Genomic DNA, 22,730 nt, shown 5'->3' with positions numbered 1-22,730 from the left:
GCATTTACTGGCTGGCCACTTTGAGTTATGCCATACGGTGGCCATTCAGAGTGCTAGGCAAATAATCATAAATATTTAACAAATTACTCCGCACACATTGGACTTTTTAAATTTAATTAAAAATTTAAATGCGCAAAACTGAGTAAACTCTCAACTGACTCCAAACAACGTACACATGGACCAGCAAACATTGGCATAAATGTTAAAGGGGCGGGGCAAACAAACTGGCAAAAACGAAGTAGTGGATGTGGGGCGAAAGCGACGAGGAAATTTAAATAAAGCGTATAAAACACAAGAAGCGTGCACTTTATGACTCCCCCCAGGACCTCGTCCTTCTGAGTCCTGAGCTCAGAGTCCTCCCAACTTTTATACGGGTATACGGCCATCAAAATGCGCTCCGGAGCGAGCCAGAGCTCACAGCGCCAATTACACGGGGCCCAGTCATAAAAATAAAGCGCAAATAAATACACTTAAAGCGAGAGGAAAGCGCCGACCCGACCCGATCCGCCACGCCCCCTTTTTCGCCCACGGAATGGACAAAGTTCGGTGGCAGAAGCCGAAAATGAGGGACTGCTACTAGGTCAGGACGCAAACAGGAAACAGTGGTCGAAATCGGCATTTTATAAGAGGCCTAGTTCGAAGCCGGGGGAAAAAAAATCACCCAAACTAAAAAAAATTGTATCTTATTTTTATGAAATTTGTGTAATAAAATAAAAAAATAATTTTAACAAAACAGAAATTGGACGATTTTTAAAAGCTATCCATAAATGGAAAATTAAATGGTAATATTCTTTAAGAGTATTAAATACGGAACATAGCCCATAGATTATATGAAACCTAGAGTCTTTTTTTTTTAATAAAACAAAGCTGAACTGTAGTTGAAAACTTTGCAAAATTTTAAAAAGCTAAATATTATATTTGAGTAATATAAGACAAGACCAAAAATAGAATAAGAAATTTCTTTTTTAATTTGATGAGCAATAAAAGTTTTTAATAAATTAACAAATAATAAACCACATTTTGGATTCTTACATTTTAGTGAGATAATAAAATTGTTTCAACAATATCAATATTGTCAATATCAGTGGAAATTTCTGATTCTGAGCAGTAGATTTGCGATATCATCCACTGTACAGTGGCTGCTTTACCGTTTTGCAGCTCGACGCTGGCATAAATCAAGCTATTTAAATGGACATTTCTCGCAATGAAAAGCGGGGTCCGAGTCACTTTGCCGCTGCCTGTGGGTTGTTGTTTGTTGGTCGGATGGCTGGATGCCTGGATGGTTGGATGGTTGGACGGCTGGTGCGTGGAGTAATTACAATTACACCTGCACCACAGAGGGCGTAAAAGATGAGGCTGGAGTGGAGCTTTTCTGGCGGAGGTGGAAGTAAGGGCCAGGACTCCGCGCGTGCCGTTGCAGTAAATTATAATTACGCCCAGTCAAAAGTTGACTTTTATTAAATTTTATTTATAATGCTTAAAATGTCATTAGCCCACTGGAGCCAGGTTAATTGCAAGTGAGTTAATGGAAGGTCATGGCAAAAGCCTACCGCAGTAAACCAAAAAAAAAGTCCCATTTGGGACACAGAACTATCAGCAGAAACAAAAAGATTCCGCATCAAGATTTGTTAGCCATTAAATTTTTTCACTGTCATTGCTTTGATTTGAAATAAATGTTGGCCCAAAAAAATCAGGGGCAAAAACCTGGCAGAGACAGTGACTGACGTTTATCACGACATTGGGCATTAGGGCACGATTTGTCAGAGCTACCAGTCAGAAAGCACAACGAAATTGTCTTTTTATGTGGCTACATGAATGGCGGCAGACAAAAAACCCGGTTCACTTCTGTAAGCCCGCTGCGAACATGGGTTAAGGCATATGGATTCCGCTTTTCCACACACAGAAATCAAAGTGGCCATAAATAATCAATCAGCAGAAGAGTCAACCAAAATATTCACATTTCCGCAGCACGATGATAATGGTGATGGTAATCTTTGGGAGTTGTTTTTCAGCTGCGTTAGATTAGCGGAATTTGGCAGCATCTGCAAGCGAATTTTTTGTTCATTTACCAACTTCTTAGGCAACATCAAGTTGGCACACTGAATTCAGTACTGAGAAACATAAATATAGAATCTACAATATTTTAAATATACAATTTGTTATATTTTTAAGTAGATAAAATACATAGCTCCATTAGAGAATTTCAGATATTTTTCTTAATTTGACCATTAATAATACCAATTTTTGACTACATATTTACTCAAATGCATGACACTGTGTACGTAAGTAAAAAATATGTTAAAAGTCAATGTGTCAAATTGCTGACCCAGTGGTAAGCTGGCGGCAGATGCCAAACTTGTTATTTGCATATGCCTGTGCCTATGTGATGGTCAAACAAGTTTTCGCTGAAATTTGCAACAAGAAAACTCAAATACGGTAATTAAATTAAAAAGGAATATAAAGGGACTTACAAAAAATATTTTTTACAGATGTTGATAATATCTTTATAACAACACATGCAAACCTAATTTGCTATATATATCTGTTAAATATCTTCAGTACCATGTTTTGAAGATAAATGTAATGCGAATATAAAAGTAACAATTTTAAATCGAATACTTTCTGCCGACCAAGTTAATAATAAAGCCAAATGCTGAAAAGCAGTGTTAACTAAAGGAAGTCAGAAATGAACCAATAGCAATAATAAAGCTAAAGTAAAATCGATTTCCTTCGCGTCCTATGCCACAAAATGTTCTCTACAAAATAAGCAACTGACAAATTTCAGACTCTTTAACCAATAACAATAAAAATGGCACAAATACACAAAATATGAAGAAGAGAAGCAAATCCCCTGGGGTAATGAAAGTGTCGTAAAATTCAGTGCTCACATGTTGTGAGTTCTAGTGATTTTGAGCTGTGACTCCAGACCGAGCTAAATGTTTCGGAAGCAGCAATGCAACTTCCGGATACCCGGATGCATCTTGTGTGCAACACATACCGAAACGCGGGCACCCAGAGGGAAGCATTACCCATACGCCGTGTGGTACGCAGCTGGCTTCGCTGGCAGTTCGCGCTCATCTCATCAGCAGCCAATGCCTTCAACTGCAATTTGGCCGTGCGGCTGAGACAGGGAGCGAGAGGGAGCGAGAGGGGTGTATAGAGGGGTTAGAGGGAGATGGGGACAGACTACGGGAAGTAGAGTGCACAGTTCACTGCACGTCATATGGCCCCGGGCTTCGTGTTTCTGCTGAGTTCTGCTGTATTAATACCCTGTAGTAGGGTCCTCGACGTCCATATGGGAAGTACAGAAGGCATATTTCCATCCCTTTTAAAGTTGACCCACTCGAAGATGGATTTTCAGCACTGATTCCATATCTAAATATTTATAATCATTGAAGTTAGGCGTTTTAAATAAAGTGTAGATACAGTTACTCAGCTATTAAGAAAATCATATTTCGAAATATATATATTTTTTTTACAAAAGAGGGTACTTCTTCGTCTGTACTCTTTGTTTCCCCTTTTGTGAGTCTTTTTTGCAATCACAACTGTTTCAATAATCTAACGATGTCAATGATTTCCCCTCTCAATTATTCCAATACTTAAAGAGTTTCACTTAAATTGCATTAAAGTTCACATTTTCTGCTGAATTCCTTTGTTATTTTTTCTAAGCAACAATGGATAATTTTTATAATTGGTCCTAATTCATAGAAAAACTCTTAAAAATTGTGAACAGTATTATAATAACATTACTAAGTTGCTTGGCATCATTTTAGATCTCATTGAAATTTACAATACAATAAATATGCTATGGAAGTCAACACGTTCTTGTAGTTTTCTTGCATTTGCCGCCACATCTGAAACTTCCTCTCTTGTGCCACAAAATTGGCTTTTATTACGCATACGCAGCGTTGGCTGCACTTGAAAACTTCTTTAGCCTTTCGTGCCCGGGAATATTTATGCTATTCGAGTGCACAGGAAGAGAAGAGAGAACTAGCGCAAGTACCAGAAAAAAAACTGTCAAAATGCAAGGCACAAATAAATAAATGCCAAAATATATTTTGCAGCAAGTTGTCAGCAGAAAACCTAAGCAGGAAGGAAATTATGAAACCCAGTCGAAGCACCAACAAAAACAGAAAACCCGGAGACAGCAGCAAAAACTTTTATAAAATGTGAGCTCCACTGCCTTCCTTTCATCGTTCCCGTTTTTTGATGGGTTTTGGTTTTTTTCGGTGGCCATGAGTGTGCAAATTCCTGTTGGCTTTTGTCTAGCTCAACTCGCATTTTATAATGTGCATATTTTATAACATGTTTATGTATTTCCCTGAACCCCAAAAACAAGAACCACAGACACAAAAAAGTTTGTGACAACGAAAAGTTCCCAAAAAAATGCAACAAGTCAGGTAGCGAATTATTTTGGTTTCTAAGAAGAAGGGGGAATAATTTAAAATAATGATAAGAAATATATTTTTTTAAAATTATATTTTCAAATAATATGTGAGTAAATTGTTTTATCCTTTTTCAAGGAAATGGTGCTTTATAGCCCATTTATTTACAGTACTCACAAACATTATTGTTAAACTCTATTTCATATTATTTTGTTATCATTATATGTACTTTTATTATTTACCTTTTTAAAGGCTGTGATAAAAAAATATTCCTGAAATAAAATAATGATATCTTTTTCTTATATTTAATTACGAATGATTTCTTCCGATTTTCGAATTTTTTCTGATTTGGTTTTCCATCTTTAAAATGTATTTCTCATCTTTTACCAGCAAACCTTAATAATGTACAAAAAAGGAAGCTACAAAAAGACATGAAAAGGTTGAAAAGTCACTGAGCTGAAATAAAAAATGCAACATAAAAACAAAAAACAATAACAATAATAAAGCAGCTAGCAAAGGAGCGAAAAAAGTAGCTTAACACTTGGCGGAGTGTCAGAAGAAATTTGCATTATTAGCATGACGGATGACAAATTTAGACGGGCTTTGGGTTGCATTTGCATTTACCAGCTTCTTCTTCTTCCTCTCCACTTCCTGTCTAAGTCATTTGCGGGCGGAAAAAGATTTTATTAAGTAATCTGTCATTTGCTAAGGACGATTCGCAGTGCCATTTCCATTGCGATTGACGTCACCAGGTCTGCACTCCGACTTGGGTCCTGTTTTTTATTTTCTTCTTGCTCTTCGCCGCACGCAAAGTGCAATTTCCGGCGGAAATGTGAGAAGGATTCTGTAATCTAATTTTAATGATTTCGCTTTCCATCCGCTTTTCCACGAGGCCAAGTGGCCGGGATTGGATTGAATTTGGCCTCCTTGGTAGATTTAGGAATTAACCCAATTTCGGAATCGTTTTTGTTGCCGACGCCCTGAAAATATTCAATTATCCGAATTTTCTATGTCTGGATGTGACAAAATGCCACACAACACAGTTTGGAAAAGTTTTCCCACCACCGCCAACCCCACCTTCAATTTTCATCTTCTATATTTAGCCCCTCTCGTGATGGTAATGACGTCAGTGGCCTGTTTTCCTCCAACTTTGCTCTCAAAGCAAATTAGCCAAAAGGGGGCGGTTGACGGTGGGTGGTGCTCCCAAAGGGCGGGGGCGTGGCAAAGTGCCATTCAAGTTGGCATCTGTGTTAAAAGTTAAAAATTAAGCGAGCAACGCAAGACGTTTGGGGGGCGTTCTTCGGGCTGGCGAAAAGAATGTTTGCAGCAGTCAAAGAAAATGAAAGCTGATTAATGATTAAGCGAGCTGGGGGCGGGCCGATGGGCGTGGCAAGTGTGTGTATGTGCCGGCGACTAATTAAACTAATTAAATGTGTGAAACTCACGGCATTATTTGCCAAATGCTCACCAGATGCGGGCAAAATGAGATTTGGTCTCCTTTTCACGGCTTTTGTTTTTGTTTCGCCACGGATCGTCTTCAATCTGAAGAAGGAGGTGCAGAAAGGTAAACTCAAACACAAAACTTTAAATGGAACCCCCAAATTAGCAGTGTCTTTATACGGATGCGGTGGAATAAATTAAAAATTTTTAAATTAATTCGGAATACACGTCGAATTAATTTTACGAAATTAAATACATTTCGAAATCCTTTTTATTTTTGTTTCAGATTGAAATGTTCAAGGTGCAAACCATATATTTCCATACAGCAATTTTCCAAATCCCCAATAAGTTAGTGCATTCCAGCGCACTAAATCCATGTGACACATTTTCAATTGAACTCTGTCTGATTTTCCTTGTTGCCAGGATTGCAGCTCCATGATGACTTATGCCATCAATAAATTTGCGAATTTTCCATTCAACCAAATGTTACATGCAAATTACGCAAACGCGCAACAGAAAAGCAACGTTTCAGCCATTACGGATCAAATTTTATGCTCTGCGCTAAAACAATCGACACAAAACTTTAATCCCCTGGGACTAATTAACAATAATATGTTTGGTTTTGAGCTCGGTGGCTGGTTGGTTGGTTACATGGAAGCATCCTGGAATTTCTGAATTTTAATCGAACACCCGCACAATGCATGTCTTTTCGAATTGCAGCTGCCGCTGGCACTAATGAGTTTTACCATATTCGCGAATTGTTTGCTTTTGCGCCGGGCCAACTACCTCATTGCATTGCAAATTTCAGCGCTGGAAATTCGCAAAACGTTTTTTCTCTAATTACAAAATATCATGGAGCAGCCGCAGACGAGGCCAAACGGCAGTTGATGTTGATTAGGGCCTGAAAACTGGGCTGCGGTCGTAGGTTTGTCTCTGCTTTCACACGTGTCCTGATTCGGGCTTTCCCTACATCCTTTGGAACCACCAGAATGCACCCCCAATGGATACATATTCAATTGTTCGCCACCGCCTGGTTGCAAACTCTTATTTCCCTAATTTTCCCTCCTTTGCCCGACTTATTTCCCTCCATTATGTGCTTGGTTACAAAACCTTGGTTACACTACCTTGATAACAAAAATGTAAGAGGTGCATTTTGAAACCTATTTAAAGTCTTTAAAAAAGATTTAAAAATGTGATAGTTATTTTAAGGCATTTAAAAGTTAAAACTATAATTTAATGTTTCATGCAAAACTGCTCTTTTAAATTCTGTGATTTGAAATATTTAATTTAAAATAATAACAATAAATAAGTTCAATCGCATAATCCACTCTATCATACCCTTCAAAGAAAGTCAAGTATCTCAGCACAAAATGGCTAAAAAGAATCTAGAAAAACTTCAATTTCGATTTGCTGCTTTGTGACGCCATTCACTCGATCAAATTCGAAAAGTGCACTGGGGAGGGCCAATTGAATAGGCGATGTGGCAGCCACTTCCCACTTTTACCCACATACTGGTGTACATCTGGGGCAGCATTTCATCTATTTACAGAGTCTATCAGTGTTTTTCAATCACGACTTCACCTGGTCTTGAGCCAGGTCCTCTGGCCCTCTGGCCACTTGACTCACAAAATGCAACAGAGAAAGAAATACGAAATAGCAAAACAAATAAAAAAGAGTCGAACGGTTTTTGTAATAAAGAAATTGAACGAAGGGCGCGCAATATTTCTAATGGACCAAGGCAAGCTGAGTCCTTCAATTGGAAAATGTTCAAAGGATATGAGGTGTCAACTGATGAGCTTTTCCTTGGCTGCCCTTCCTTTCTTCGCTTGGACAGTTGTCTCTTTCACTTTTCCCTATTTGCTGTTTGCTGTCAATGTTGTCGGGTGAAAATTAGAAGAAGCCCTCAAAGATTCTTGAGGGAAATTTATACTCAGAAGATATCTTCAAGGGGCAAACCTATTGCTGGAGTTCTTCTGACATCCTTTGGTTTAAAATGTTTTTAATTTATTTTTAAATAAAGTAGTTATTAAAAGGGAAAATTTAGTGGCTTCTTCTAACACACAAATATGTTTACATCACAAAAGCTTTCTTAGATTTTTAATTACTTATATATTATCCCAAAATGCTCGTCTAACTCTCAGTAAAATGAATATCTTGCGAAGGTAATTCCTACTCAATTGCTAACATTATTTCCTCGCTTATTGTGACCATTTAATGAACTGACCCTTGGTAAATTGCAGCCACCTGTCTTATCACATGCCCATTTGCTTACCCAGGAACCCTTATTTTTATAATCAGCATTAGGTGTTTCAATGGCTGAATAAAAAACCGCTCAGCAAAAGACACGAAAATATCCGCTCATTTGTGGCAATAAGCAAGACAATAAAACATTAAGAAGCCGATAAGAAACTGGGGGAACGGAACAAAGCGGAACCAAACGGAAGTTGGGGTTTCGGGGATTCCCCCGGCTTGCGGTTTCCCTTCCGTTCCGCCCTGTCATCGAGCTGCTTAGCGCCCTAATGCGATTATTAAGTGCCAAGTGCGCTGGTGTCGTGTAAAATTCATTATATTAGCCCCTCTGCCACTTGCCACACCCCCCACTTCCGTTCAACCCCCCCTGCTGAGAGTTCGTTGGTCCTGTTCCCATTCCACATTCCCACTTTCACGCCACTGCCCATTTCCACGTTCCGACGTTCACTCGCTCATGCATTACGCGTACTCAATATCCTGCCTGCTCCGAAACGAAATGCGGCCGGTGACTGTGGCGCAATAAATTAGGGGCGCAAATAAATCATCCATTTTAATGTGACAGTTCCGACAAACGTTGCCCCCCAAAACAGCCCTGGATGCTGCTCCCGAGCTGGGGTCTCAATTGGTTGGTCTGCTGGTCCTCCGCTTTTAGAGCTGTCAGTTCGAGATGGGCACGTGTCTGGGTTTTGAGACTCGTCTTCACGCAAAAAATACATTTTATCTAAAAATTAGCAAATGGATTACTCAAAAAATTAGTAAAATTAGGTTTTTCGGTAGTATAAGGCGTTGTTAACGTTTCACATTATATTAAAAAAAATGTTTAGGAAAAATGTGGATTTCAATATCATATTATTGAGAAATTGGCCTTAGTGCTGTACACTTTACTTTGAGGAAATTATCTGTAACACCAAAGTGGTTATGGGAAAACGATTTTATTTTCTGTATGCATAGTTATTTACCCAAGAACGGTAGTAAGAGCATAGGGATTTAAAAAAAAGTTTGGTAATTTTAGACACTATTTTTCCGATTAAACTTTTTTTAAACTTTTTCTCACGTGTTCATCTCTGTTGGGCTATCTGCGGACCCTACTACCCTCTTTTCCACAGTTCATTCTCCCGCTCCCCCAGTCGATTCCCCTATTTGTGAGCCATATTTTGCGGGTTCATTTCCAGGCGTGCCTTCAGCTTTTCCTTCGGCTCGGTTTCCATTGTTTGCACATTGTTTGACTGGCATTTAGCCGTCTTCTCTGCCTCTGTTGTTGCCACTAAGTACTTGCCTAACTGCGGCACTTAATATTTTTGAATTGCTGCGCGTATGCGAGATGTTTGTGTGTTTCTCGCTGTGGCGGAGAATGAGAATGAGTCTGAGGTCGTGGGGTCCCGGAAATGCCGCCATTAGCTGATACTGAAAGAAAATTTGTTGGACAAAATGTGACCAACTGTGCGTATGATTAATAGGCACTGATTAGGTCTTAGGTGATTTGGGGAATGACCCGTGGAATGTTGGGCCATACAAAAGAGTGGTGAAAATCCTTTTTTGCATTCCCCCACTCCTTACCCTGAAATTAAACAAAAATTTATTGCACAATATTTCCTGTACGAATGCAGCTTGGGAAATGGGAGAAATTTCGCACATGTCGCCATATAAAATCCATCCAAATTCGGAGCCCGAAAAACACACAAACCCTGCTTGGGTAATGAACATTTATGGGGCAATTTCCTTAGCTGCGAACGCACACAGAACAGGCAAAGGGAGGATAAAATAGGAAGGACTCGAGGACAGTTGACAAACCCACTGGAGGACAAAGCCTCCTCTCCTCCCACAGTCTCCGTCTTGGCCACCAACTTTTTCTGCTCCACTTATGCCCAAACTAATTAAGTGCAGGAAAAAGTTGCCACTGCCTTCCCGTTCGCAACTGCCGAGCTGCACTGTCTCCTTCGCAGCTGGGATATTGTCTGCTGCGATATTGCCAAATGCAGCGATGGCAAAGGATATTCGTTTTTCTAGAGATGCGTTAAAGGCATAAATGTTTTCTTAATTTTAAAAAAATTTGAATTTTTCAATAAATAGATTTAAAATCTCCGGTGTTTGTTATCTTTATAATTATGACTTTCGTCCTGGAATTAAATGATTTAATTTAAAGATATTTTTATAAATTTATATATATTGAAATCCAATTTTATTTTGAATAATTTCTTTCAGTAATATTCATTCTTGTTGCTTTCTAAAATAGTGAAAATAAATTTCATTTTATTTATTAAATATTATTTTATATTGAGTAATATAAATAAATTGTATTTTATATAAAGAATATTATTCCTTGTGTTATTTATATTAAAAATCTCTCCTCACTTCCAGAGGGAATGGCAAATGCATCACCGGAAATTCGCAGCCCGCCAGCGCAGCGCGTTTGACAACTTGTAACATTTTTGGACACAGGCTTCACAGGAGAAGGGAAACAGAACAAAAGTAGTGGAATCGCGGCATTAAGGACATTCTTCTTATTCTTATCCTCATCGTCCTTTGCTTTAGCCTCTATGTATTTCCGTTGCCTGGCCAAATATTTAGCAGCCGCTCCGCTCTCCCGCTGATAGCCCATTCGAGCGTCATAATAACGAAGATAAATGTTGCAAAAGTTTGCTTACAACACGCCCCAGGACGAAAAGAAGGACCCATCTCCCATTTCGCCTGCAGCTGCGATTTCTCGTTGCACTGTGTGCAGTTGCATAGTTTTCGGCTGCCGTCTCTGGTGAATATTTTGCCAAAGACAAAGGCACTGTGCGTAAAACAAAAGTTGGAGCGATTTTTCCAGCTAGAACTTTACGGATGTGGTGCATTGTAGGGCATTGGACCAGTGGGACTGCTTTGGCTAAAAGGAACAAGTTGACGTCAGTTGAGTGTTTAGGACTCGGGAGGCCATAACAAAAGGATATCGTTGTCTTCTAAATGAACCGAAAATATCACAAACATTTTAACATGAAAATAAATGGGATTTGCACTGAGAGAAATACTAGGTTAAATTATTAAAATATTATTATTCAGAAAAATAAATGCAACTAAGTTCCACAAAGTAATAGTGCGTTCTTTGAAAATGTTTAACGTTGTTGCCTAAGAGTATGCTATTAAATCTTTTCAGATGAAAAGTGAGGAGGCTGAATTGCGAACATATTTGACTTGGCATACTTTTAGATACAATTAATTTAAACGTAATAAACTTCCAATTACTTATCAATCCAAAAAGTATAAAGTTGTAGACAGAAATGGAAGCGGCTTCCTAACCATATTACTGAAGCTCTTTAATTTCATAAAAGCAATTAATATTTTTAATTGTTTCAAAATCCAGAACGTATTAGCTATGCACAATTTTGACATGGCTTTGATCCCACCGACTAATGCCAGCTTTCTACAAACTTTGTATACAATTTTTGAAGTTTAATGAGAAACTGGTAAAATAGCAAGAAGGGCAACTGCAACTGCAACGGCGACAGGGACAGCAACAACCATCGACGACGACAGCAGCGACGACAGTTTACACTGATGCTCGTTAGTTCTACGCCAAAAACTTTGCCTTTACCCAGGGCTGGGAAGACGGCCCCTAACTCCCCCACGAATCCCCCTCCCCATTCTGGCCAACTGCAATTCACAAATTTCTGTATGGCCCTGGGAAAAAGGGAAAAGTGCTATCGAAGCCGGGCCAGCAGCTTTGTTGGATTTGTTGTCCTGCCATGTCCATGTCGGACCCGTTCTCGTTCACTTGATTTATGTCCGATGCGTCTGGCAAATGTTTTGGGACATCCCCGATCCCATTCCCTTATACCCATTCCCGATGCACTTCCCCAATTCCCGGAGCTGCAGCCTTGGTTCTCGGCCTTAATTAAAAACTGAAATAGATGAGTGGCCGGGTAATTTGTCTAGATTGAGGCGCTCAAAAGCAATTTGATTACTACTCGTAACGAGCTATAAATTAATGTAAAGAAATAAATAATAGGACCTTGATTAATGATGTAAAGTGGTTGGCGCTTTTGTTTTTAAAAATGAGTGTATTTGGTAAATCTAAATAGAGGGAAATGAATTATTAAAAATCCTTACTCGTATTTTTTATTGCTTCAAAACAACTTTTCAGTTAAATGAAATAAATAATTAGCCCATACCTGTTTTGTACCAAAATCCCATAAATTAGCATTTCTTAAGCTCCTTCAATTTTCTCTCCTTAATAACCGATAAGGCGGAAGCACTTTAAATACATTCCTCTAAATAGGCTTTTTTACTTATAAATAAAAGTAGCTAGCCAAGTCGATGGCACATTTTTGTGCCACATACTTGTGGTTCGAATTTTCACCCACAGATGAAGGGGCATAAAGTAGCTCTATAAAAATAACTCACAGATGCTTCCAATAAGATGGGAACGGGCCAAGTGGGAGACATTGCATGCCACACATGGCACACATTCACTCAGACATAACGAACAAAAGAAAGCCAAAAGGTTAAAGGAAGCGACTGGAGCTGGGCTAAGAAAATAGCTCATACGCAGCGTGTGCCGCATGCCTCAAATGCCACAAATACTGCTTGAATAAAGGATAAGGACTTGTCTTGACTTGGTCCTGGCAAAGAGGTGCAAAGTCAGAGAACGAGGAGTCATGACTTTCCTTGGCAGCCAGCTGCCATGACTTGGCCACTTTCTGACTATGCACTCGCTTATTCTTATATTTATAAGTTAAACGTTATTTATCGGATTAGAGGTAAAATAAAATTAATTCAAGGTGTGCCTATATTTATGGAAAAAGAAATCCGCGAGAAACATGAAGCATTAACCACTTAATAAATAAAGTTAGTTTAGCCAAAGTGCAAAGTGCAATCGATTAGTAATCCAATATTACACAATTATTTAAATAATTTGTTTCCTATTTTAAAGCCACCAAATAATATCAATTCCTCAACCTTGAATTCAAAACATATTGCATACTAGAACGTTCACTTGCTTCCTATTACCTGCCCGATTCGTAATGATATTCCGATGAAAGAAATTATTGAATATTTTATACGAGTTCCTCGAAACACATTTAAAGGCTGTAGATCAAAGAAAACACACGAGGCAGGCAGAATCCTTAAGCAGGAGGCCGCAGCTCGACCCTGAGGCCACGCTAACACTTGATTTGAATATGCGCACCTGATGTCGGCTACCTGGCCTGGCTGATTGAGTTTACCTGGTTTCTGAGGGATTGGGAGCAAAATACATAGTCTCGAACTGGCTTCAATCGAACTGCCTGGAGTAGGGAGAAGATGACGATGATGTCGATGCGGTTTTTCGGCTTCGCGGACCTACAGGCCAAAATCCATCACCGAGCTCCTCAAATGCAAACGATGTTCGGAGCACATATATAGGGCTTGTTGCTGATGCGCCTCTTGCAGTTGGCTGAAACCACAAATTGCAATTAGCGTCAGCAGTACACCCCATTGACCTCGACTGGAGCTGCTAACCCGGCATTTGATTGATGATGAACGCTAATTTGTGAGCTTTTTAGCGGTTCCGACCTTGGATGGTTTGGTCTGAATTTGACAACTAAATCTGCATAACATAGAATGTCTAGTGCACAGTGACATTTGTGTAATGATGGATTAGAGCAGCTTCTTGTTCCAACCTATTACTCAAATGAGTGCCTAAAAGTGTGCAAACCCCCCGGATTTAAAAAATATTATTGCATACTTTTTAGCCTTTTTGAAAGTGAATTGAAAACACTTGTAGTTTGTGGAATCATTATTTATGGAATCATTATTTCCAATAACGTCTTGTTAACTAATAAAAGAATATGTGATATCTGATGTCTGTAAATATTACAATCAATTTATTTTAAAGATTATACGCGTAAACTGTAAAAAATGCAAAAGGCTTAAAGGGATTCTTAAAAGGAAAGTGAAAGTAAATTCTGCAATTGAGGGTGTGAAGAAGGACTGAATATCCTTTGTTTTTTTCAGTGCGTGACCCTTTCCCTGTGATTGTGTATGTGTGCGTGCGAGTGCAATAAAGCAGCTCGTAAATATCTCCTGCAGTTGACCCATCTCACTGTCTCACTCTACCGCCTTTCATCCCGTCTCTCTCTTTCACATCATTGTATTCATTTTCTTAGTTACATTTTTTATTCGCGCTGCACAATTTTTTCGCGCTCCTCGTCCTTGTTATTGTGTTTTTTGCTGCTTTTATTTGTTTCGGGTGTTCTGCTTCGTTTCTTTGGTTATAACCCAAATCCCTTTGTTGCTCTCGCCCCAGACCACGCCCCTTTTGGCCCAGCACGCATCCGCATCCTTTTTTGCGAACAATAGCTGTGAAATAATCACTTGCCTGTTTGCACTTTATTAAGTGGACAGCGGCGCGAAAGAGACAGCACGCCCCAGGCGCCATCCCGTGCGCGAAAGAGAGGGCTGCAGTAGATTTACTGACCCAACTTTAAGTCGCGCTTTATTGTCGAGCTTTGGGAACGAAGTAAATTAATGCGGGATGCGACAGATATCTTATTTTTAGCGCCCTTAAGGCTTTAGAATTTAAATAGTGGACTATCAATTTTTTAGTATGTCATTACATACGATTATCCATCTAGCTTTAAAGCGGTCCTTAAAGTGCAAGCATTAAGTCCACCCGATTAATCCAATGAGGGTATATTTTCTCCCTTATGCAGTCTAAATTTTTTTATGCAACTACCAACAAAAATTAACAGCAAAGATTTAATTGTATAATATTACAAAATCTTACTGTGTAACTTGTGTGTACTTCTAAAATTGCAGCATAAGAGTCCGATTTCCTTATTCTCTGTGTACTTCTAAAATTGCAGCATAAGAGTCCGATTTCCTTATTCTCTGGACTTATTGAAATTTCTCGGCCAAGTTAAATTGCTTTATAGTCGTGACCACAGAAAATGCCAATTTCACCATCTTAAAAGAATCAATTAATTAAAATGTACAACTAGAAATTGAGATTAATGAAACCCACAGCCAGATTTGTTTGCATGCAAATCGGAAAAACTCCACCTGCCGTAAGGGTAATGGGTTGTTGCAGATTTTGAAGAAAGTAAATCAAAGTGGATTTGTAGCGACGGCTGGCACTCGTCCAATTTGAGTGAAAAAGTCCGTTAGCGAGGTCCTGGCAATCATCGATAATCATGTTGCAGAGATAGCAGAAGGGAAATGACTTCATAGAGGCGTCGAACATGAAGAGGCAAGTGGCCACTCCGGTCCAAAATGTTGAAAAGAAACTGCACAAAAATGGTGCCCGAAAAGACGGGTCGCAAAGCGTTTACATAGCTACAGGATGGAATAGTCTTAATACTTATAAAAGCCCAATTAAAATTTTTAGTTAACAAATTTCGATCTTACTCCAATATCAATCGATGGTACTCTTCTTCAATTTTTCCCGGCTCCGATCTGAGATTTCTCAGTCTATCCTTGAGTAGCTTAATGTGACATCGAGCCATTAGCATGAAAATCAATGGACAAACATCCGTGCACAGATCCATGTAGATGCACCACGTCATTAGAAGACATTCCGCGATGCTAGAGATATAGAATTGCTCATCGCAGTTGATCAGGGGATAATACATTCGCCAGGCGTGCCGTCCCTTTAACAGAAAATACGGAAAGTTCATGACCACAAAGGTCGAGTAAAATATATGATACATGATATCAATAAAGTTTGCCAAAGCTACAAAGCGATGAACAGAGGACCTTTCCTCATCCCGACTGCATCTCTTGTCCAGCAAATCCATTATTAGCTTGGCGTCCTGCCTTTTCTTGTAGCCAATCATGGTGAAAGCGCTCTTGAAAGAACTTCCATACACGTTTACCCCGTTTTCAAGGGAACTGAGGAACGTATGGACGTACTCGATGGTTATTGAGATTGGCAAAAGGATGAACATCAGAGCAACCATAAAAGTGGCCCACACATTGTATAGCAGCCTCCATCTTTGAATACAAAATTATAGCTATATTAATATATGAGCTATATAATTGACACGAAAAATTTAATGAAATATCCCAAAATAAGTTCTACGAATTTTCGGACTTACGTAAATTAGTTGAATACTTTGGATATTTTTAAAAATGATTTCAAAACACAAGTGATATCTGTAATGCCACCTTATTATTGAAACAATTAATAAAATGTTTTTAGAGAACTAGAGAAAATTTGATCTTTTTGGACTTTCTATTTAAGTTTTAGTTTACTTTTTGTTTTCCGGCTCTGCCCAGCCCATGGACCACATCACCCGATCCAAGTAAATAAAAGCGTCTTGCGATTGAACCCGCTCGTTTAATGTCCTTTCCTTGATGTGAGGGAACACTTTGCTTAACATCTTGTCCGTGGAGTGTTTTTTCTAAGTACTTAGCTAGTCTGGAAACAAAGGGTTTTATAGGGCCCAAATCTGATGTGATTGCCTCACATGACTTGACAGTTTATGGAACTTTTTTTTAATTATTGGTTTAAATTTGCACTGTCCTGCTACCAATAGAGCATTCAATAATTTAGAAGATTCCTCAAGCTTGTTTCCAGTCTGCCAATTTCCCATCATACAAAATCGATTTAATACACCGCAATTAAGTATTTTCCAAGAAACAGTAAATATTTCCTCCATCGTTCAACGAACAGGACCTTAACAAGCCATTAACCAAGTAAAACATTACCAAAATGACAATAATTCGCTGGTATCGCTTTATAGTCCCATGTCGAACCGAAAGCTCCTCCTTTACCGACCACTATCATTGCCTTTTCGTCTGTCATGGCATTGACCATTGGCGGTCTTAATCAACGCCACCGCGTTGGAATGCTACCGAAAAATGATTGCCGCCACACGCATTATCTGTTTTATTAATGAGCTGCAAGCCGCAATTACACTCTTCAAAAATATTGTACACAAATTTAAAAATGTTATTACAGGGAGTTACAAAGTAATACATTTTTTCAATTAATTGTAAAATATAATAATACGGTCTTGATGTTATATATTTTATATCATTTGAAGGTATTCGAAAAGTAAAAAATAAAAATCCAATAATTTTTTGTAGTTCCATTACGAATTTATTTGTATCCAATCCTAAATACATTTATATATATTTTATTATATTATATATTTTATTATATTAAATATAAAACATTAAAAAGAGAAAAACACTCTTTGCTTCGTGTGTTGCATTGGCATCATTGTTGATTGAGTTGGTCCATAGAGCCGCTGTGCGTTCCCCTCATCCAAGCGCATCTCTATAGAGCTCCCTGCACAGCTCGTTGCATTCTCATTATAGCATTGCTTTTCGGGTGTTTAATTAATTGAAAGCATTTTTGCCAGCGCTTTGCGGCCATTTCCCCTTTTGCCAATTTCACGGCGAGCGTGAAGCGTCGACCGTAATAATATTGACTCATTGACGTTGAGGGCAGACATCCAGATACACATGCACACAAAAGGACCTCCGCAAACGGGCAAATTAAATGCGTTCGCGGGAGACAAACCGTCGGTGTACCCTAGAATCTTTTGTCAGTTCTGTTAATTAATCGGAATATTTACCATTTTTTTCCGCTTGCGCTGATGAAGCGACGGGGCTTAAACTTTAATCACAGTCTGTATTGCACAATTAAAGGAACGATAGACTTTTACCCTTGAGGTAAATGATATTGCTATTTATTAATTATTTTTGTAGTGCTACAAAGTGCATTTAAGTTTCAATATTCACCAGTTTAACTGCAATTTCAATATACGATTTGATCGATTTAAAATGGTATTTTCTTATTTAAACTTGTCGGCTAAATTGAATTGCTTTATAATGGTTACCACAGAAAAGGCAAGCTTAACCATCTAAAAGTAGCAAAAGAATTAAAAGCAATTATTAAGGAATTACTTATTCAACTTACAGACAGGTTTGTCTGCATGCAAATTGGAAAAATTCCACCTGCCGTAAGGATAATGGGCTGCTGCAAATTATGAAGAAAGTAAACCAAAGTGGATTTGTAGCGACGGCTGGCACTCGTCCAATTTGATTGGAAAAGACTGTCGGCAAGGTCCTGGCAATCATCGATAATTATATTGCAGAGATAGCAGAAGGGAAATGTTTCCATGCAAACGTCGAACATGAAGAGGCAAGTGCCAAGGCCGGTCCAAAATGACAAGAAGAACATTACGTTGATCATCGAGAGACCCAAAACGACGCCAATCAGAAGAAACTGCACGAAAATGACCCCCGAAAAGACGGGCCGCAGAGTGTTAACATAGCTAGGGTTAAGGTCCATTTATAATAAGTAAAATTAAACAATCTTTGGAAAAAACGAAACGGCCACCAGCTTACTCCAATATCAAACGATGATCCTGTATGCACTTTGTCAGCTCCTCCAAGTCCTCATCGTCTCCTTTCTCCGGATCCGATCGCAGACGCATCATCCGATTTCTGAGCAGGATGATGTGACATCGAGCCATCAACATGCTGATCGTCGGACACACATCCGAGCACTGAGCCATGGTCACCACGTAGAGCATTAGCAAAAATTCCGCGACACTGGATATGAGAAAGTGCTCATCGGACTTGAGCAGCGGAATGTACATGCGCCAGGCGTGATGACCTATCAGCAGGAAACCTATAAAGTTTGTGATCACAAAGACCCAGTAGCACGTGTGGTAAACGGTGTAGCTAAAGTTTCCTAGAGCCACATAGCGATGCACCAAGGACTTCTCCTCATCCCGAAGGCATCTTTCGTCCAGACGATCCAGGATCAGCTTGGCCTTTCGCACTTTCCTGCGTCCCAACAAAGTGTAGGTGTTCTTGAAGGAGCATCCACACATATTTACCCCGATCTCAAGAGAACTCAGGAACTCGCCAGCCGAGAAACTCTTGAAGCGGTTGACATATTCCACGCATATCGATAGCGGCAGTAGGATAAAGAACCCAATGGATGTCATAAAGGAAAATACCTTGTAAACCACTGCCCATCTTTAAAAGTAAATATTTATTTTATTTAATAAATGTTATTTTCATGTCTTTACCTTTTTTCGTAAGGCTCTGTCCATCCCAAGGTCCACATGACTCTCTCTAAGTAAATAAAAGCATCGCGCGATTGAACCAGCTCGTTCAACGGCTTTTCCTTGATGAGCGGAAAAAATTTGATCAACATTTTTCCGAGGTTACTTCTGGAGTATTAAGTTATTCTGGTTAAAAGGCCTTTTATAGCATACAAGTGTGGGGTTTTCTCACATGACTTGCCGATTTGTTCATCAAACTGGTGATATACTCTCATACCTGCGAAAAATTGGGTATATACGAAAACTATTATGCTGTTAATTTACGGTTATTTACTCATTTTTCCATGTTTATATATAAAATGTAGTAGTTTATAAAATTTAAACTTAACAAAATTTGTTATGAGTCCTTAGGCTTATATAAATCAGCAGTGACGTTTTTATTTGCTACTCACTTAAAGGGTATATTTTTGTCAGAATCGTTAACACTTATGTTTTAATAATGCTTCATTTAACTAACCAACTTGCTTTACACTTTTTAATTATTTACCTGGGGAAAACGGGGTGTCCACAAAAGCGCTGAAATCAAAATATATGCACAACATTGGTTTATTATAACCATGTTTAGTCTTTACGGATAAAGGGTCATTATTTTTGGTCATTTTGAAACCGTCTAAATTATGACATCAGCAAACCAAACCACAGAATATGGTATGACAACCTCGAAATACATAAATTATAAATAATATTCTCCATTTTAATTATTTGGCATCTCGGTGACATCATTTGCAATTCAGAATGCGGCATTGGCATTGGCGTAATTGAAATTTTCTGCCTAATTAAAAGGCGACATTTGTTGTTATATATTCGACTAATTTACAACATATTCGCGCGTAAAAGCGAGCCATATAAAATAACATAAATTTGATGAGAGAAGGCTGTTGACAAATGGAAGGGTTTGCATAAATAGAGCTTTTAATTTGGCTGCTGTATAAAAAACACCGCAGCGATGTATTAAGAATATAAAAGTTTATAGCACATCATTAAGAGGTTTTTGAAACTAATATTTATGAGTGACAATCAATATGAAAAGCAAGCCATACATAAAACGTTAAAATTAATCCTTAATGCTTCACCGTATAAAAGTATTTAAATTTATTTGATTATTTTGCAACTAGAGAAATATCTTTCATTAGCTCAATTTCATTGCTTTAAATTTCGAGTGGGTTAAACTAATTAAATGAAAGAAAGTGGTATACAAAATTTTTTGAACCAATCCTTTGACCGGCGCTCACATGGTAATGCAGATTTCAGCTGTCGTCAATCCTTTGAGGGAATGCAATTTATTTTAATTGCGATGCCAGGCAGCAGAACACGGCTCGAGCGAACGTAAAGGAAAACAATTTTAAATGACCGTAAAATTACGCCAAAAACGAGTGGAATGAATGAAAAATATTTCCTTCTATTCATTTTACTTCCTGTTTACCTCTCATTTGTAGGTCAACTGCTCTTTAAATTTTCAGGAGCGACCGTAAGCCCAAATTTGATTGAACTCTAACTCATGTTTTTTAAGTAGGTTCTAGTTAAATTGTTTGGTATTTTTCATGAATTTAAACACATTGCGGTAATAACTAATAATTTTGAAAGAATTAACCGGAAAATGTTTCGTGGAAAAAAAAACTTAACCTAATCCATTAATTTAATTTATTAATTTAATATTATAATATAGGTTTAGTTTACAGTTTATATTTAAGGGTACCTTAAAGGGTATAATTCTTAAAAACGATTTATGGAAAACTCTCGATTTCTTGTGCCACCTTTAGCGAAGTTAGACTGTACGCCAGCTATATGAAATATATCGCGTGCTCAAAAGGAAACCTCACTTGCAGCTGTCCCATCAGGTAGCTAGCGCCAGCTGCCGTTTTCTCCGGGCATCCGGGGATTTCCCCAGAAAGACTGCCAGTGGCGGAATTTCTGAGATTCTATTATAATCCGGAGCAGGTAGCAGGACGTATTGGTATAAAAACAAGGAACCTGTGACCTCAGACAGCACTGCACTCTGGACACTCAAAGCGAACAGATCTTTCCGCAGCACTCATACTCTTAGAGCTCACTTAGAATCTATACCATGGCCGAGTTACTTTTCCCACAACTGGAGCGACCTTTGCCGACGCTGCCATCTCTGCATTATACACTATTTGCCTACAGGGAGGAATTGAGACGTCGCGACGCTCCATTCATGAAGATGTCCACCATCAAACTCCATCTTACGGACAATCTGATCCTGCAAACGATCAAGAATATCCGGCAGTACGATACCATGGAGATCATGAATCTCAACCAGGAGATCAACTTCAAGCGGCGGCTGACCAAGCAAATGAGAAAGGTGCGCAAGCTGGAGAAGCTCGGCCTCAACATCGACCCCCGGAAACTCAATGAAGGCGGTCAATGGCACTAACGATCTAGTGGTTCTTCGGACTCCAAAAATACTCCTCTCAAACTCTTACGTATAACATACAAATCCTTATCTATCCTTACATACTCTGAGCATGTGAAATTAGATTGTAAGCCAAGTCTCTTCAAGTTTTTAAAACTCCATAAGCCGAACTAACTTTACTAAGCCTTTCAATTTATTGAATAAATAAAATAAAATCAAAAATGGTTGTGTTTTTTATTGCAAAAGACTGCGGGGAAGTACCATAAAAATATTGCGTCCCCAAATAATATAATATAACTAGAAAAAAACTAATATTTAAGAGATACATATCGAAATAAATTTGTTAAGTCAAAGTTACCGTTGAGAAAAATTTACAAAAAAAAGAGAAAACAATGTCTAAATTGTTGTACTTTCTTTTTTTACCAATATTGGTTTGCAATGCACGTTCAAAACTATTTTCATCGGAACAATCAGTCAACTTAACCGCAGATACACATGCGAGTGTAAAACATAGGTACCTCGACGGTTGTATACCAGGCAAAGTATTTCTGCTGACAACAGATAATTTCTACGATATCACCGCAAAGGGGACCTTCTTCGTAAAGTTCTATGAACCGGACTGCATGGGCTGTGAGGATTTTGAGAGTACCTGGAAGGACTTGGCCAAATCGTTTAAGTCCAAACGGAGCCTTTGTTTTGCCGAATTGGACTGTGAAAATGCCAAAGTGGTATGCAACGAATATGATTTGCGCTATGAACCAAATTTAATATGGCTTGAAAACGGCGACGCATTACACCAGTATGATGGTGACCTAACTTTCGAGGGAGTGAGTAACTTCATTAAAGATATGATTAGGACAAATTCTACCAAAAACTGCTCTTCGGAAAATACTCATCCAATATCAGTTTCTAACTACTTTAAACTTGTTGGATGGTTACTTTTTGTTGGAAGCGTGTCTCTAAATTTAAACTGAAAATCTGTTAAATAAAGGAATAGTTTGAAATACAAAATCGTTTTCCTTTTTCGGTTCTTTTGCTGCCTTTAAATTTATTATTCGAGTGTTCCCTTCCTAATTATTTGGAAGAACTTTTGTCAACCAACTGCACAATTTATGCAGGCGGAACACACATGTGGGTGGTTAAAACCGAAAAACCAAAAACAAGAGCGCATTTGTTGGGGGCTGTGGCGGCCATAAAAAGTTTCTGCAACGGCAGCAACGAACCACATGAAAAATG

The 22,730-nt window shown here is 38.6% G+C and overlaps 4 protein-coding genes across 4 annotated transcripts; 2 read left to right on the top strand and 2 right to left on the bottom strand.

Moving 5' to 3' along the window:
* Positions 1 to 14,889: 14,889 nt before the first annotated feature.
* On the bottom strand, positions 14,890 to 16,414 carry LOC108027769 (odorant receptor 22a-like). The gene is given in 5 exon segments (XM_017099331.2): positions 14,890 to 14,999; positions 15,058 to 15,319; positions 15,321 to 15,368; positions 15,441 to 16,025; positions 16,287 to 16,414. Coding segments are annotated over 5 exon segments (1,092 nt in total). The 3' UTR covers positions 14,890 to 14,930.
* A 1,422-nt stretch (positions 16,415 to 17,836) lies between these two features.
* On the bottom strand, positions 17,837 to 19,212 carry LOC108027730 (odorant receptor 22a-like). The gene is made up of 4 exons (XM_017099282.1): positions 19,085 to 19,212; positions 18,393 to 19,031; positions 17,962 to 18,319; positions 17,837 to 17,905 (listed from the first exon to the last, which is right to left on the bottom strand). Exons 1-4 carry the CDS (start codon positions 19,210 to 19,212, stop codon positions 17,837 to 17,839), a joined length of 1,194 nt encoding a protein of 397 aa, XP_016954771.1.
* A 994-nt stretch (positions 19,213 to 20,206) lies between these two features.
* On the top strand, positions 20,207 to 21,668 carry LOC108027724 (uncharacterized). Its single transcript, XM_017099277.3, has 2 exons — positions 20,207 to 20,446; positions 20,881 to 21,668. Exon 2 carries the CDS (start codon positions 21,186 to 21,188, stop codon positions 21,513 to 21,515), a length of 330 nt encoding a protein of 109 aa, XP_016954766.1. The 5' UTR covers positions 20,207 to 20,446; positions 20,881 to 21,185; the 3' UTR covers positions 21,516 to 21,668.
* Positions 21,669 to 21,826: 158 nt separating this feature from the next.
* LOC108027739 (thioredoxin domain-containing protein 5 homolog) lies at positions 21,827 to 22,505 on the top strand. Its single transcript, XM_050884999.1, has one exon. The coding sequence runs from the start codon at positions 21,887 to 21,889 to the stop codon at positions 22,466 to 22,468; it is 582 nt and encodes a 193-aa protein (XP_050740956.1). The 5' UTR covers positions 21,827 to 21,886; the 3' UTR covers positions 22,469 to 22,505.
* The last annotated feature ends 225 nt before the right edge of the window (positions 22,506 to 22,730 follow it).

Source organism: Drosophila biarmipes, chromosome 2L (assembly GCF_025231255.1).
Source record: "Drosophila biarmipes strain raj3 chromosome 2L, RU_DBia_V1.1, whole genome shotgun sequence".
In the NCBI taxonomy this organism is placed as follows: Eukaryota; Metazoa; Arthropoda; class Insecta; order Diptera; family Drosophilidae; genus Drosophila; species Drosophila biarmipes.
Note: the sequence above shows the minus strand (reverse complement) of the source record. Positions and strands in the feature narration are given on the sequence as shown.

Bases quoted from the DNA above. Each gene is read 5' to 3' on its own strand.
- LOC108027730 (XM_017099282.1), bottom strand. From the start codon at position 19,212: ATGTTGATCAAATTTTTTCCGCTCATCAAGGAAAAGCCGTTGAACGAG. The intron at 18,320-18,392 runs GTAAGCTGGTGG...CCTTAACCCTAG, and splicing joins GATCATCGTTTGATATTGGA to CTATGTTAACACTCTGCGGC. The intron at 17,906-17,961 runs GTAAGTTGAATA...TGCTACTTTTAG, and splicing joins GCATGCAGACAAACCTGTCT to ATGGTTAAGCTTGCCTTTTC.
- LOC108027724 (XM_017099277.3), top strand. From the start codon at position 21,186: ATGGCCGAGTTACTTTTCCCACAACTGGAGCGACCTTTGCCGACGCTG.
- LOC108027739 (XM_050884999.1), top strand. From the start codon at position 21,887: ATGTCTAAATTGTTGTACTTTCTTTTTTTACCAATATTGGTTTGCAAT.